The sequence below is a fragment of the Elgaria multicarinata genome, chromosome 17, assembly GCF_023053635.1.
Source record: "Elgaria multicarinata webbii isolate HBS135686 ecotype San Diego chromosome 17, rElgMul1.1.pri, whole genome shotgun sequence".
NCBI lineage: Eukaryota > Metazoa > Chordata > Lepidosauria > Squamata > Anguidae > Elgaria > Elgaria multicarinata.
In genome coordinates, this window is record NC_086187.1 from 3,620,106 (window position 1) to 3,637,804 (window position 17,699).

Sequence of the window (17,699 nt, forward strand, 5' to 3'; positions counted from 1 at the left end):
CCAGACAAGAACACTTTTCAGGGGGTCGTCCTCTCCTCATCCCTACCTTAAGGAGGGATCTGTCCCCTCAACATGTCCAGACTTGTGAATCTTGCCATGTGGAGTGTCCTGAATTCAACTGGGAACCAAGATGAAGCTTCAGGGAAGCCCCTTCCTGCTGCGTGGAATTGAATGAAACCCACGTATGTCGTGAAGACCCATGGACTCGCCAGGTGTGCTGTCTCCCTGGAGCACAGATTAGAGATGTGACTGAAGGGTTACCGAATCTCATAAAGCCCACGGACACAGACCCCCTTTCTTCTCATCCATGTGGGAACAAATAATGTCGCCAAGCAGAGCTACGAAGAAATCATTTCAGACTTTGAAGCTCTGGGAAGGAAACTGAAGAACTTTGGGGCCCAGGTAGTTTTCTCATCCATCCTCCCGGTTCTTGGAAGAGGATTAGAAAGGGAAAGAAAAATACTCTGGATGAACGACTGGCTTCAAAGGTGGTGCTGATGTGAGAACTTTGGATTCTGGGACCACGGGCTACGCTACTTGGAACATGGACTGCTGGCAAGGGATGGGTTGCACCTCACAAGGGCTGGAAAGAATGAGTTTGGCCACAGCATGAAGAACTTCATCAGGAGGGCTTTAAACTGAATCTTACGGGGGGAGGGGGGAGAGACGTAAACCTCGAGGCAACAAGGGATGAAGGCCAAGGCACCACAGTACAGAGAACAGCTCCAATAGTGTCCCAAAATAGTGTCTGCAACAAGGTAGGAACAAAGCCAGACTATAAAACACATGGTCTTCGATGTCTATATACTAATGCCCAGAGCATGGGAAACAAACAGAATGAACTTGAACTCTTATTACATGAAGGCAAATACGACTTGATAGGTATAACTGAAACTTGGTGGGATGACTCCCATAACTGGAATATAGCAATTGAAGGATATAACTTGTTCAAAAAGAACAGAAGAAATAGAAAGGGAGGTGAAGTTGCACTATATGTTAAAAAATACCTATCCCTGCACAGAAATACAGGCGGATCAGACTGGGAGCCCCGTCGAGAGCGTCTGGATTAAAATAAATGCGGCAAGGAATAAAAAGAATATGATAATCGGAGTCTACTACCGACCACCCAATCAAGGAGAAGACGAGGACGAAACTTTTGAGAAACAAATTGCCAGTGTTTCAAGGAAGTGTGATGTAGTAGTGATGGGGGACTTCAATTACCCTGATATCTGTTGGGAGACCAATACTGCCAAAAGCGGCCCTTCCAAGAAATTCCTGACATGTATGGGTGATAACTTTCTCCTACAGAAAGTGGAGGAAGGAACTAGAGGATCGGCAATCCTTGACTTGTTATTGACCAATAGGGATGACTTAGTGGATAAAGTGGCAGTTACGGGAACTCTGGGGGAAAGTGACCACGTCATACTTGAATTCTTGATTATGAAGGAGACAAAAGTCGAGCGTAGCCATACACGTACTCTGGATTTTAGGAAAGCTGATTTTAATAAACTCAGAACTATAATAAGTAAGGTTCCTTGGCAAGGGAGCCTAATGAGAAAAGGAGTGCAGGATGGGTGGGAGTATTTAAATAATGAAATTTTAAAGGCACAGTTACAAACAATTCCAACAAGGAGAAAAGATAGAAGACAACAGAGGAAACCAATGTGGCTCCACAAAAAGCTTAGAGATGACCTGAAAACAAAAAAGGGATACATATAGGAAGTGGAAGGAAGGCCAGGCTACAAAAGAAGAGTACAGACATGTGGCGCAGAAGTGCCGAAATGGCGTCAGGAAGGCTAAAGCTCAGAATGAGCTGAGATTAGCGAGGGATGCTAAAAGCAATAAAAAGGCTTTCTTCAGATACGTGAGTAGTAAAAGACAGAGGAAAGAAATGGTGGTTCAACTGCTTAATGAGGATGGCAAATTGATAACAGACGACAAAGAAAAGGCTGAAGTGTTCAATTCCTACTTTGCCTCGGTCTTCTCCCAAAAGCGGGTCTATGAACCCCCTGGAAAAAGTGAAGCAGAAGTTGAGGGGGCAGGATTGCAGTTTGAGATTGATAAACAAATGGTCAAAGAACACCTAATTTCCTTGAATGAGTTTAAATCTCCAGGGCCCGATGAACTGCATCCTAGAGTAATGAAGGAGCTAGCAGAAGATCTCTCAGAACCTTTGTCTATTATCTTTGCAAAATCATGGATGATGGGTGAGGTGCCGAACGACTGGAGGAGGGCCAACGTTGTCCCTATCTTCAAAAAGGGCAAAAAGGAGGAACGTGGGAACTACAGACCAGTCAGTCTGACATCCATCCCTGGGAAAATTCTGGAGCAGATTATAAAGAAGTCAATCTGTAAACACCTTGAAATCAATGCAGTGATTACTAGAAGCCAACATGGATTTGTCAAGAACAAATCCTGTCAGACTAATTTGATCTCATTTTTTGATAGGATAACCTCCCTTGTGGACTGTGGGAATGCTGTGGACGTCATATATCTTGACTTCAGCAAAGCTTTTGACAAAGTACCCCATGACATTCTGATTAACAAACTAGCTAAAAGTGGGCTAGATGGAACAACTATTAGGTGGATTCACAGTTGGCTACAGAATCGGACTCAAAGAGTACTTATCAATGGAACCTTCTCAATCTGGGGAGAGGCAACGAGTGGGGTGTCGCAGGGCTCAGTCCTGGGCCAGTGCTATTCAACATTTTTATTAATGATTTGGACGAGGAGGTGCAGGGAACACTTATCAAATTTGCAGATGACACAAAATTGGGTGGGAAAGCTAATACCCTGGAAGACAGAAACAAACTTCAAAGTGATCTTGATAGGCTGGAGTGCTGGGCTGAAAACAACAGAATGAAATTTAATAGGGATAAATGCCAAGTTCTACATTTAGGGAATAGAAACCAAATGCACAGTTACAAGATGGGGGACACTTGGCTCAGCAATACTACAAATGAGAAAGATCTTGGAATTGTTGTAGATCGCAAGCTGAATATGAGCCAACAGTGCAATATGGCTGCAAGAAAGGCAAATGCTATTTTGGGCTGCATTAATAGAAGTAGAGCTTCCAAATCACGTGAGGTACTGGTTCCTCTCTATTCGGCCCTGGTTAGGCCTCATCTAGAGTATTGTGTCCAGTTCTGGGCTCCACAATTCAAGAAGGATGCAGACAAGCTGGAGCGTGTTCAGAGGAGGGCAACCATGATGATCAGGGGTCTAGAAACAAAGCCCTATGAAGAGAGACTGAAAGAACTGGGCATGTTTAGCCTGGAGAAGAGAAGATTGAGGGGAGACATGATAGCAGTCTTCAAATACTTAAAAGGTTGTCACACAGAGGAGGGCCAGGATCTCTTCTCGATCCTCCCAGAGTGCAGGACACGGAATAACGGGCTCAAGTTAAAGGAAGCCAGATTCCGGCTGGACATCAGGAAAAAATTCCTGACTGTTAGAGCAGTGCGACGGTGGAATCAGTTACCTAGGGAGGTTGTGGGCTCTCCCACACTAGAGGCATTCAAGAGGCAGCTGGACAACCATCTGTCAGGGATGCTTTAGGGTGGATTCCTGCATTGTGCAGGGGGTTGGACTCGATGGCCTTGTAGGCCCCTTCCAACTCTGCTATTCTATGATTCTATGATTCCACCTCTTTCATGCCATCTCTTCTCATGTTAGCCCATAGAAATGAATGGGAGCTCTGGAGCCCTTCATGCTGCCGCAGGTGGGTGGCTGCTCCGGCTGTGGCTGGTCTTCCTCTGAGCTCCATGGCAGCTGGCCAGCCATCATTCTCCTTGGAGCACAAATGTGCCCCACGCTTCTCCCAATACCCACAAGCGTGTGTCTTCTATTTCTCTAGGAACTGCACAGATCAGCTACACTAATGTAGCTACACCGCCTGGAACGCTCTTCCAGAACATTTGAGAACTACAACTTCAATCGCAGCTTTTAAAGCTCAACTAAAAACTTTTCTTTTTCCTAAAGCTTTTAAAACTTGATGTTGTGCAGACTTTATACTGTTAGTTTTACCCTACCCTGTGCCTGTTTGCATTCTCTTCCTCTCCTTATTGTTTTACTATGATTTTATTAGATTGTAAGCCTATGTGGCAGAGTCTTGCTATTTACTGTTTTACTCTGTACAGCACCATGTACATTGATGGTGCTATATAAATAAATAATAATAATAATAATAATAATGGCGTAGCACCTACGCTATTTGCGTAGCCACCACGTAAATGGCGTAGCACCTACGCCATTTGTGTAGCTGCTACACAAATTGCGTACCTGATCTGAGCACCTCCAGCCATCCGGCAATTTTTCCGGACATTTAAAAGGATTTTGAAATCTCCCCCCAGAATCCGCTTGGGGGTGGGATTTCTGGATATGTCCGGGCAAATCCAGGCATATGGTAAGCCTAGGAAGAATATGCAGATGGGGCAGGGCGCCATGGGGCTGCAGTCCCAGCTCAATACCCACCCTGAATATCTGCAAAGAAGGGCAGATGGTGCACACACACACACACTGCTGTATGAGCCTTCTATGAGGCTATGGGGTGGTATAGAAATGTCATCGTCGTCGTCATCATCATCATCATCATCATCATCATCATCATCATCATCATCATGTGCAACTTCCAAAAGGGCTCCTGTGTGCTTGTGGATGCATCCTGTTGCAACCAGGACATCAAGCAAAGAGATTCCTTCTCTCCTCTGAAAGCCACCAATGCCCAATTCATGCAAAGAGGCAACTCTGTGGTGGCCACTCGAGGTCCTCATCCCACGGATGGTCTCCCCTTCAAGAAGCTAAGAGAGATCAAGGTCTCTGCTGGGCGGCAGCAGGGCAGTCTGTGCTGCTGGGATGGATTTTCTCCAGGGAGGGAGCCAAGCTCCAGCTCCAGACCCAGGGATGCAGCAGACACCTTACTGGGAAGCTGAGCCAAGATACCATGGGTGAACAGCTGCTGAGCCCCGGTGAATGACAAGCAAGAGCAACCGGACAGCTAGCCAGCCAGGGAGTAGTTAACATTGGGCTTTTGCCCCTCCACTCACTGGAGTCCGTTTAGAGCCCTCTTGATAAGTCTTGCAAGGCTCCTGCCAAAACCATTAATCCCAGGTCCCATCATTCCCAAGGAGACTTTCATATTGGTATCACAGGCCATATTCCATAAAGCCAATCTGTTTTTGATGACACCATCTGTGCAGCCAACTGTTCATTTTCAGTCTCCCTCGTTCCTCACCAATGCCCTGACTTTCGATAGGAAGAATTGATGAAAAAAACACTAGTACCCCCACTTCCTTCACTTTCCTACCTGGAGCCTCATATTCTTTGGAGATCTATTCAACTATTCCTCAGGCTGAATCAATTGTTCCTGCATGGATCAGCAGGAAAGGATAGCAGGTAGTTGGTTTGACGAGCCTTGGTAATCTCTCCATCACTTTCTGAATCCATGGTCCAGGAAGACAAGACACCTCCAAGATGACACACCTGGTGTCCCTCTACCATCACACACCTGCTCCTCCTTCAGCGGGTGATCAAATTCCTCCCATCCGCATAAGCCTGTGTACCTTCCTTACTGTTCTGTGGGTGGTGTCTCAGCTGGATCACCCTTAATGGGAAGGGCCAGGTTTCAGTTGTGCAGTTCCAGTGACACGGGATGTTCCTGATTCTCCTAGCCTCACGTACCACGGTCTTCTGGTCCCCTACCCCTCACCTTTGCTCTGTTCTGCCTTGCCAACTCTCCCCTCCTTCCTCAGGCCTTGCAAAGAACTTCCTCCACTTCTACAACATCAAAGATGATGGAGAATTCAACCAGATTATTGCACCTCCCCTTTTCAAGACCCTGCTCCTACATCTGTCATTGTAGAGTCTGGCCATAATAAAACCTTGTTGGAGCTTCATTCAGCATCGACCAACCAAGAGAATTGCAAGCTGGATGCGATGGGCTGCTGGAGTTACTCTACTTCAGCTTTGCTTTTCGCATTTCAAACTATCAATCCTGTATGACTCAATACATGGCTCACCTGGCACCAGGCATCTTAACCTTTCAGTTGCTGTTGTTTTACATCTGCTACTGTATTTTAAAATTTTGCCCTGCTGCTAGGTTTTATTTGGCTATTTTATTATTATTATTTTATACTGTAGTTTTAAACCTTTAAATGTAGGTATTGTAGGACCTCCTGCCTCTCCTCTAAATGCTTTTCATCCTCCCAGTTCAGCTGGGGCGTAGAGAGGCAGGCCTCCAGCCTCTTCACCTTCTCTTCCATCAGAGCTCTGAGCTGGCGCTTGCCGCAGCTGTGGTTCGTGCTGCCCTCGGGCAAGGAGGCAACCAGGGCACCCACATGGCCTGCAGCTCCCTCCGTGCCCAGGCTGCTGGGCTTTCCAGAGGAGTCTGCCTCTTCCCTGGTCTCCCCCTCAGTTCTCCCTGCAAAACTCCCCCGTTTGCTCACTCTTGGGGAACAGGCAGCCTTGCCACAGAGCTCAGCCGCTGACATCACCCCCAGCCGTGGATGGTGGTTTCACCCACAAGCCACAGGCTTCCATAGCAGCAGGCTGAGACAGGTGAGCCATCAGCCAAAGCTCCACCCCAACTTAAAAAAAGCCGTTTGGAAAAACCACCACAACAGGCAGGTGACTCAGCACCTTCAGCAAAGAGAGACAGAATGAAAGCTCAAATCAAAGAGGGGTTCGGGGGGGGGCAGCTTTCAGCTACAAACTCAACACAAAACCCACAAATGCAGCCCCACTTAGAGCAGCCCTCTCCCAGTCACTCACTCCCAGGACCCAGAGAGCTTCACAACCCAGCTCAGCTGCTCTAATCCGCCTCCGCTCTGTAAGGAGGGGGTAGTAGGGGCCAATCAATAGGAGATGAGTGGAGCTGTCAGGACCCCGTCCAGCCCAGACTCCAACACCCTAATTGGGAGGAGGAGAAATGACCCAGCAGAAAGAGGACCACGAAGAGGAGGAGGAGCTGGAAGTGTGTTCAGAAAGCCTCCAGCCTCTTCTGTGCCTCTGCTGGGTGAGCAGCTTTCTTTTGAGCCCATGACAAGAGCCGGGCATCGGTTGTTCTGAGCCCAGAAGATCCATGGCTTCCAAAAGAGTGGCAGAGGTTCAGACCTCCAGTCCCGGCCCCTGGTTTGAGCCACCCAAGAATCGGTAGCTCCTCCAGGCATACAGGTGATCCATCCATCATGTGTAGCCATTTGCCAAGATCTGCCCATTCCATGATGGTGGCAGACTCACCACAGTGATCATCAGCACACAAGTGTAAGTTGCAAGTGGACACCACGTAGCTGCTTCGTGTGTGTATTGAACGAGGTTGTGTAAAATAGGGTGACCATATGAAAAGGAGGACAGGGCTCCTGTATCTTTAACTGTAATGTAGAAAATGGAATTTCAGCAGGTGTCAATTGAAGAGGGTGAAATTCTCTCTTCATCACACCAGTTAAAGCTGCAGAAGCCCTGCCCTCTTTTGTATCTGGCCACTCTGCTATAGCTAGTGTAGCTTTAACTGTTGTGATGAAGAGGGAATTTCACCCTCTTCAATTGACACCTGCTGAAATTCCCTTTTCTACATTACTGCTAAAGATACAGGAGCCCTGTCCTCCTTTTCATATGGTCACCCTATTTGCCCTGTGAAATCTCAACCCCTCCCTCTCTTTCTCCTCCATGCACACAAAGTGGGGGTGGGGGCGTGGGTAGCACCAAAACAGTAACATCTCAGGCTCCAAGCCAGAGCCACTGCAACAAAGCGGACCCCAGCGCTTTCATGAACTGCAAACCCAGCATATAAAGCACAGGTTCTCCCAATAAATGTGAACCAATCCACCACCACCACCACAAAAAAAAAAAAAGCCTAACCAACAATTAGAGGAAATAATGAAAACGTCATTTAGATCTGAGGCAGTTTCTGCTGCCTCAGGCTAAGCTCCAGTTCTGTCACTGGGGCCTCTTGAGAGAAGAGGAGCAGTTTATCAGTGGGACGTTATCAGCTGGGTCCCTGTGCCTTGCTGATGGCGATTGAATGAACAGAGCGGGATTTGCATAATGCAGGCTGGATGGGTCTTCTGCTCCTCAGCTCATTTTCTCCCTTTACTGCAGCTCTTTGGAGATGAAAAATGTACAGGAGTCTTCCTCCTCCTGGAGTTTATTTTAGCCAAACACTGTGACAAGGAAAATTACTTAGATCTCCACTTACTGATTTTTAAAAATGCAGCAAGGAGCTGTTTACCATATTTTACATGCTTTTTAATGTGCTCTAATGTCCCTGGTGGAGTGGAGCTAGAGAAAACTCCACAGGTGGCTGCGAAAGCTTAAATGAAATTTGCAATTTGTTTTCTTTCTCAGGGAAGACAGGCCAATGCCATGGTTTGCGGCAAATTCAAAGGACGCGGAGGGTCGGCCATGGTCCTTGCCTCAAACCAACAGTCCCGACCCCTTCGGTGCCAGTTGTGAAGCTCCTGAGCACAGAAACCAAACCCTTTCTCAGGGACCACCCATGGCTGTGCTAGGAATTGTTCTGCACTCGGATGTGCCATGCGGCCTTGAGAACCTATCACTGGCGGAGACTGGGGCCTCCTGAGCTGCTGCCTCCCCCATCCCCGGCCCCATCCACAAGGGATGAGAACCGTCAGGCTTTGTGGACATTTCGGCTCACCCGTTCCTGTGGCCGGCCAGCCAGCTGACCTTGGCCTGCACCAAGCCTGACCTGTCACAGCACGCTGGGTTCTTTAGTACAGACCTCAGGCTTGGCACCCGGGGGGACAAATGCGGCATATTCAGCCATCCCAGTTCTTCAAATGCAGAGTGTAGGGATTGGGTCCCTACACTCCTTTAGCTTCCTTCACCCCCTCCCCACATTTGGAGACAGATAGATAAGTTAAATTTGGACAGTCCCACTTTACATCCTGTTGTGATATTTAATAAAGGTTGCAGAAGCATTTTCATCCAGTATCAGTCCACCTCTTCATTGTCGTTGCAACCAATGAAATATTAATTCTTCAATTGGGATGGAAAGTCCACCCCACTGATGAACTTACAAGGCAAAATGATAATAACAATAATCAATTTATAAGCTACCTGATAGCCAAAGCTCTCCGGGCAACATATATAACAAAAACAAATACAAGATGCATAAATCAGTAATGAACCTCAGACAATTGACATCCTCTGATAGAGGCTGTTTATGGGAATCAAAAAGAAAACTGCAAGGGGAAGAGATGAGCAAAGCAGCTGCTACTATCAGCCACTGGAAACCCTTGACTATCCCAACCATTCCATGTCATATGCCCAGAAATTACTCCATTGCTAACACCAGCTAAGCCACTGGCATAGTTCACAAGCACTAATTTGGTCAGGTGACGTTAACTCCCCACTCCCCTGGTTAAAAACTGCAACTTTGAGAAAGAATCCTGAAGTCCAGGCACTTAACTTGACCATGAAACAACCCCAGCACAGGCAAGGATGTCGTTGTAAAGATTAAATGGAGAGGAGGAGGATTATGTACACCGCCTTGGGTTTCTTAAGGAGGAAAAAAGGTGGGATATAAACGTAATCAATCAATAAATTGTGCTGAAAACATCTGCTGTATAGCTTGCAAGTGTGTAGTCAGGGTTTGCTCGCTGAGGCCACTCAGTTCTTAGGAGTCAGGAGCTGAAGAAAGAAAATTAAAATGCTGTTTTCTGCTGAGGGTGATAAAGCAGCAGCTCTTCCGCTGGGAGTCGGTGGCCCCACCGACACTGTGTCCGTCTTGGTTGGCCGCCATTCTCTGCCCTGGGCAGCGTTTCATTTGGGGAAACCCTCGCCCAATGAGTCCGTTCTTCTCATGCACAGATTAAACCTTCCAGCTGTAGCAGGGAGGGGGTGGGGTGGGGGACATTTGTTTGAACTGGTTGCTGCATTCTCTGCAACAGATTCCGAGGCAGCCTGGTGATCCATCCCTGGCAAGATCCATTCTCTGTATCTCTTTAACACTTGGGCAGTGATAGCCTGTACAGGGAGGCGTGGAGCAGGCAGCAGGGCAACTTAGGGGTTTTACCATACATCCTTACCCATGTTATTTAGTTTACTTTTTTCATTTCTTTGATTTGCACCCCACCTTTCTATCAAGAAAAATGACCCTCAAAGTGGCCTGCAATCATAAATAAAACTCGATCAAAACAATAGTAAAACAGATGCACTTTAAAATGCATCTGTTTTACTATTGTTTTAATAGTAAAAAAATACAACAATAACAGATTGTAAACAGCAACCAACCCAACAGACGAGCTCATGCACCAAAGGGTGCTTGAATACAAATGTCTTTGTCTTTGTCAGGAAGGGCAGCAGGGAGGGAGCCTCCCTGGCAGTGAGTTTCACAGCCCCGAAGCGGCCGCCAAAGAACGCCTCTGAAGGCAGCAATATCGGGAGAAGGGCTTCTCCCAATGAACTTAAGCCTACCCAGGTAGGCTTGCGTGGGGAAAGGTGGTCTTTCCGGTAGCCTGGCCCAAGCCATGTCAGGCTTTGAATTCTGTCTGGAAACAGGCCAGTAGCCAATGAAGCTGCTCTAACGAGGGCCTCATGTGCTCCCTGTAACTGGCCCCCTGCCAACAGTCTAGCTACAGCATTCTGGACCAGCTGAGCACTTTCAAAGGTTGACCCATGTACAGCACATTACATCAGCCCAAATGGCCTTTTGTAAACCGCCCAGAGAGCTTCAGCTATGGGGTGGTATATCAAATAAATAAATAAATAAATAAATAAATGGGATGTAACTAAGGAATGTGTGAACGTGGCCAGAACAGAGCTCGCTAGGAAGACTACAGCACCAACCCCAAGACCACCTCAGCTAGCTCAGGCAGCATGCCGCTGTGCTCCCCGCCCCCATACTGACCCAGCTACCTCCTGCTGCCCTCCCTCCCTCCCTCTGTTCAGTCGGAGGTGAGCCCCGCTGTGTTCAGTGAGGCTTAATCCCAAGTAAATATGCATGGGATGCATTCTTAGGCAAGTTGGGAAGAGTTGGCACTAGAATAATGAACATTCTACTCCAGAGTTACTCAAATACTGCAAAAAGAAAAGTCAAATTCTCTCCCGACTGTTGGGCAGTGGGTTGGGTGGTCCACCAACAGCATCCCTATTCTACCCTGAACTCCCACCTTCAGATACACACATTCAAAACTGGAAGACTGCAGGATGGGTCACCTGGGCAGGGGGAGAGAATCACAATAGACCACTTGACCCCCCCTCCCCAAACCCCCTCCCCGAGCCCAGCCCACCCCCCGGCCTTGCTTGCTGCAACCTGGAGAACCCGGATGGGCAAAGCTGGGAGAGACTGACTGCCCCAGTCTCACCCAACCAGGCCTCTGTGATGCAGGCCAGGACAGGCTGAGATGCCGCTGTTTGCCCATTCACCCAGAGGGACTTTCACCAGGGCCACTCAGGCTCTCCAACATGAGAGGCAGCTTGGGAGCAAGCAGCATGCCGCTGTGCTCCCCGCCCCCATACTGACCCAGCTACCTCCTGCTGCCCTCCCTCCCTCCCTCTGTTCAGTCGGAGGTGAGCCCCGCTGTGTTCAGTGAGGCTTAATCCCAAGTAAATATGCATGGGATGCATTCTTAGGCAAGTTGGGAAGAGTTGGCACTAGAATAATGAACATTCTACTCCAGAGTTACTCAAATACTGCAAAAAGAAAAGTCAAATTCTCTCCAGCCTTGTAAGTCATGCAACATTTCTCTGATTTCAACCTGCATGGTGTATTCTGCCATTTATCTCTCAATTTTTCATAATTCTTTCTGACTCTGTTGGCTGTGGGGAGGAATAAGGTGTTATTCAAGGCACTGAAGTAGCTCCACCCTCTAGGTACCTTATTTAGGAATTCCTCTGGCTTTAGTGATTTCTCCTCAAGAGCCCTGGGGGCTTCCAAAAACACATGGCAATCCTGATTGTAGGGGCCATCATTTATCTTCACAGGGCCACAGGAATTCAGGCTGAACGTTTTGAGGCCAGTGATGAGGAACATTTTAGGAATAAGTCCAGAGCTGACACGTTCTGGTATGTTCAAGTCCCTGACAGAAATCCTCTGCTGGGCGCTGCCTTAGGTCTGTCAAGGCCTCCGGCACCGTGGGGCTTGATATCCTAACTAAGGCTGCCTTGTGCTGGAAGCTCCTGTGCTTGCAGTTCCTACTCTACCCAAGGGCTCTCGCTAGGTGATGCTTAGCTACCCGTGCGCCTGGACAGAGCAGATTCCAGAATTCATTCTGGATTCTACAATCTGTTCATGAATTTGGGCAGAGTGGAATGGATCTCCTAAATGGAAAAGAGTGGCACTAAGGCATTCCACTAGTCAAGATTTCTCCCCTCTCACTGCGACAATTTGTAGATTATTATCAATCATCACCTCCACCACCATCATCGATTTCAGGTTTGCCTTTCCCTCAAAAGAGACGAAGGCGGCACCCATGGGGCTTCCTCCATTTTACTTTCCATCGAACTGGACTTGCACCTTCAGAGGCAAGGACACCTTACCAGCCATCCACTCCGGCTTTCTGCAACTCCGAGATGCCAAAGGACAGTGACCCCATGAAATCATTCCTGCTGGTCAGATCCCAGTCCCAGATCTCCACAGACAATCTCCTGTCTTTGTCGGAGTCTTTCAGCTGACTGGGGAAAGCAAAGTGAAGGGGGAAACAAGATGTTAAAAGGCACATTCCCTCCCCCCCCCCCCCAGGGATCTATCTGCAGGCGGCCGTGCACCTCACGTGGGCATTCTAATCAATCAATGACTACGAAATGAAGGGATGGTCTTCAGTGACAATGCGCAGCGGCAGCTCTAATGCTTCATTTCCTGACAGGCAACGTCCCCTTCAAATGGAAAACATTAGAAAGGCTTCCCATTGAAATGCACAGCTTTGATCAAGGCAAATGGCAGATGGCACAGCACTTCTGAGCACCACGGATGGGATGCGGGTGGGGGTGGGGGTGAACAGAGACAGAAACATGCCGCACCTCCTTTAAATCCACTTAGCATTGCGCAACGATTAAAGTACAGCCAATTTTACACCACATTAATTCCAGAGAAGCATCAGTCCTGCAAGGCAGGAAGGGGTGGTGGAAATCAGGCTTTCAAAGGGTCTTCACTGGTGTGGAGGATCAAGAGTTGAAAGGTGGACCCCAGTGCATGGTCTGGGTGCATCTGGTATGTCAACACTGCTGAAGCAAGCAGGTGTGGCCCTGCTCAGTCCCTTGGGTGGGGATCCTCGAACATGGGCAGCAGCAAGGAAAGGGGGCAGGTGGAGCGCAACCACATGCAGCTAAAGGCGCTTCTGGGCTAACGCTCGCTGTGTGGGAGCTGCTGCATCGGGGCCTCTTCCTATGTCCCAAAGGTAAGATCAGAAGCTCTGGGGTCATGCAGGGGGTGCCCAGCGTGTCTCCCTCCACACCAGTTCTAGCCATGCTGTTTTCAGAAGGGTATAGAGAGAAGCTGCAGCCTGAGCTCCTACCACATGGCATGACCCATGTGGTGTGGGAAGAAGCCACATTGTAGCAGCTCCCCACATCAAGGACGCACCATGAGAAAAGAGGCTCCCAAGAGAGAATGGCAATAGCTGGACTGGGACATTTGATGAAGCCTTACACAGAGTGAAACCATGGGTTCATCAAGCTCACGACTGACGAGCAGAGGCTAAGAGGAGGTCTATGCCACCACATGCTTCCTGGAGATGCTGGGACCTTCCGCGTACAAAGAATGGGCTCTGCCACTGAGCTCTGCCCCCTCCCTCATCCTCTGAGCCAAGGATCTGGGGCAGCTGCAAAGGAGAGGGTCACTAACCAATGCCCCCTCCCCCAGCACCCAGTTTTAAGGTGAAAGAGTCCCAGGAAGCAAGGAAAACAACAGCAGTCAAGAGTTACATTGAGCTGTACTCACAATTTAAAGGTCTCGTTCCACTCAGGGTTCAGAGAGCATTTGATGGTTTTAGTCTTCTGTTTGCTCTCACTTTTCGGGTCAGGTATAAGTTTGAGTTTCACATATGGGTCTGACAAGCCGTTGGGATCCATAGGAACTAGATTTTTAGCATCTCGTACTGCAAAAGGAAGAGAAAAACGAAGCAGTGAAAAGTGTCCAGGCATCCACTTTCTCTTCCATTTGCATGCTGAAAACCCAGAGGCCACAATTCACTGGCCACAGACCTTGTACCAGTGGAATCATGTTTTAGCCTGCCAGGACACTACTGCTGACCTGAAAATGGCTGGATCAGAAAACAGTTGATATGCAGAGGGAGCAAACGTGGAAAGAGGGTGGGATTTTTTTGGGGGGGGGGTTGACTTGTCTGCATGTGTGCACTTTGATTCTGCATCTTAACCTTGTCACTCAGCCTGTTCTCCTCTTCTTCCCACCCACCCCTACCCCATGCTCCCATCTCCCCTCATAGTCCCCCTTTTGGGTTTTCATTTTTAATTTATAAGCTTTTTGAATGAAAATGTTGGATTTTATGGATGTTCTGAGCCATTTGAGGGGGAAAATCTAAATACAATTAAATTAAAATTTAAAAGTGAACAAAATCAGAGTCTTCAGGTTTATGATTTAGTGCCAAACTAGACATAGGATGTCAATTGTGTGAATTCAATTTAACTGCATGTTTTGCTATGTAAATCATAGCCTGGGCATGCTTGAGCCACCAAAGGACCCTGGTGGCCAGAGAGGATCTCTCTCTCTCTCTCTCTCTCTCTCTCTCTCTCTCTCTGGCCTTAGCTAGACCTAAGGATTATCCCAGGCAAATGGAGGGGTCATCCCTGCCTGTGTGTCATTTGGATGCACAGGGATGATCCCGGGACAATCCCAGGATATAGGCCTGGTCTAGCCATGGCCTCTCCCTCTCTCTCTCCCTCTCCCCCCCTCTCTCTCTACCTCCCTCTCCCTCTCCCTCTCTCTCTCCAAAAATTGCTTCTCCAAAGCTGCACTTTGCATTTCAGGAGTTAAACCTATGTGGCTTCTATTTATGGCTTTCTAGTACACACAACTGACATCACATCTAGTTTGGCCCTTAGAGGCAAGACTAAGTTCCAAGACCTTTTAGAATCATAGAATAGCAGAGTTGGAAGGGGCCTACAAGGCCATCAAGCTCAACCCCCTGCTCAATGCTGGAATCCACCCTAAAGCATCCCTGACAGATGGTTGTCCAGCTGCCTCTTGAATGCCTCTAGTATGGGAGAGCCCACAACCTCCCTAGGTAACTGATTCCATTGTCATACTGCTCTAACAGTCAGGAAGTTTTTTCTGATGTCCAGCTGGAATCTGGCTTCCTTTAACTTGAGCCTGTTATTCCGTGTCCTGGACTCTTGCTCATGCTTCTCTCAGGGTTTCAGTGGAGTGAGGATATTCAACAGAATTCTAGTTTTATATTCAACATTATGCTAGTGGGAAAATCACAAGAGAAGGTGTTGTTCTGCCAGAGTTATGCAACTACTATCAGAACCAGCACCACTAGCATGACGAACATCTAACCTCATGAAGTCATAATGAGCTGTGCAACATCTTGTGGAAAGCTTCATGCAACACCTTGTGCAACAATTTGCAGAACAGCTTCCACAAGCTATATATGCTTTGCGCTAGCAGAATGACACAATCGCCTACAGCTTCTGGAAATGACACCCAAGTCAGCCCTGCAGAAAGAGCCACAAGACATTCCACGCAAGACAATTCCAGGAAGAGAAGGAACCGTTCGCCGGATGCAAAGTTGGCCAATAGAGTTGCCCACGATTATGGCTGCCAAAAACCTCAATTAGAAAGCAAAGTAATTACAGCCCAGCTGGAATGGAAGTGGAGATAAGTTTGCTATTATTAAAATATAATGACAGGGAGCCGAGCTAGAAAACCCTCAGCACCACAGATGTTCAGCAGTGTGATCTCCAAGAGGTTCTTCACTCCAGGTTATCCAAGGAGTCTCCTGGGAACAGAAGCTGGTCTATTTCTCTTCACCAAGGAACAATGATCTGCTCCAGCCATGGCCAAGCATATTAACTCCTTTTGATCTATTTATCCCCAACTTTAGAGGGCAAAACAGTTTGGAAGGGACCCAATAATGGGAAATTGCAAAGGCACAGCACTTCCTAGAGGTAAAGAAGCAGGTCACATGGATGGGTGTCAGCTGATTTCTCAACACTCAATGGCAGCAGCTGAATGTGTGAATTGATTCCACTGAAACCTATGACATTTGTAGTGCAATTGGGTGTCACAACTGTTCTAGCCAAGATACTAAAAAAAGGTTTATGACTCCTGGCACATGCAAGCCACCTCCTGATATTGTGAATCTCATAAAAAGAGCCCAGGACCATCTAATCCATCATCATGTGAGCTTCCTATGGAGGCAGCCAGCCAAATGCCTCCATAGGAAGCTCACAGGCAGGGCATGAAGGCAGTCCACTCCCCTGCTGTTCCACATCACCACTGGCAGGGGGAGCTCAGTGACCTACAGCTTTGAATGTGGATGTTTGTTCTGGCTTTCCTGCCTGTTTGGGCCAGCTGGATAATGTCCCCAAAGATGTCAGCTCAACTCTATCTTGAAAGCCTTCAAAGAGGACCCAACAGGCATGGGAGGGGGCGTGCACCACTGATGCTTCCCCATCTATGTAAAAATGAAAACTACATGTCAGGGAGAGGAATTAAAGCCTAGACTTCTCCCCGACATCCACGTTTTCTGCAGGAAAAAAATTAAGTGGAGGGGGAGCATCCAAATAGGCAACACTCCCCCCTTCCCACCACACACATACACACACTTGCGGCTTTCTCACATGATATACTAGTTGTGCTGACTAAACTGTGTGGGCTGTGAAAGGGGTTGGAGGGAGGCATGTAAATTAACCACCACCCCTGGGTGGGATGCATCCACCACTTTATGCCACTGTCTGAGGGGGAAGACCGCAGCACTGATTCCCCTTCTCTTTACCCAAATATGGGCAAGGACATCGTTCCGAGGAAGGGAGGCAGGATGAGCTGGTCAGCTGATGCTGTTGCCATTATGCTTCCGGGTCGCCTGTTGCCCACAAAGTCTGGGAAACACCCGTATGAAATAGTCACTATTCTACACACTCCTATGGCATGACAATTTAGTTTGTTTGGTATCATTTGCTCTTGAAGGGTAAATGATGAAGAAAAAGCACCCCAGAGCTTCAACATGTAACTTAAAACTTGACGTTTTCATGCGTGTGTCAGTAGGGGAAAGAGGGAACTTTCAAAAATGCACACACTATGAAAGGCACTTGTAAAAATGCACAATTTTTATAAATGCAGAATTTAAAGTGTCCATTTTTAGAAGTCCACACTTTTAAAAATGCAGACTTAAAAAAATTCCCGTTTTCATGCTTTGGTCCAGAGGCGGACACTTTTGCATCGTGCGCCCTTTTCCTGTTTGAAATGTGCACTTCCCCCACTGTAATGCACAGGAGCTGAACGAAGTTCTGGAGTGATGTTCAGAAAATGTTGGTCTGCTTGAGCATCCCTGCTTCTCTCAGCTCTAGAAAAGGAGTTCATTTCTGTCTGAATCACCCCTGGACCCACATAGGCGTTGGAAATCCTTTTCCATCTCTGTCTCCACCCCTCACATGGAGGTAAATTGACAATAAGAAAGCAGCCTTTTGGCTGAGCGTTCGTGGAACTACAAGCAAAAGCACACGCAGCCCACAAACCCAACTCAGCTAACTGTTGGAACTAATCAAATTCCACGTTCAATTGG

At 47.8% G+C, this 17,699-nt stretch overlaps 1 protein-coding gene across 1 annotated transcript in view; it reads right to left on the bottom strand.

The window, feature by feature from the left end:
• PRKCB (protein kinase C beta) overlaps positions 1-17,699 on the bottom strand; it is a 228,244-nt gene that overhangs the window by 76,572 nt on the left and 133,973 nt on the right. Inside the window, exons 6-7 of the mRNA XM_063143417.1 lie at positions 13,895-14,051; positions 12,496-12,630 (exon numbers count right to left, since the gene is read on the bottom strand). Coding sequence (XP_062999487.1) covers positions 12,496-12,630; positions 13,895-14,051 — 292 coding nt within the window. The remainder of the gene's footprint in view (positions 1-12,495; positions 12,631-13,894; positions 14,052-17,699) is intronic.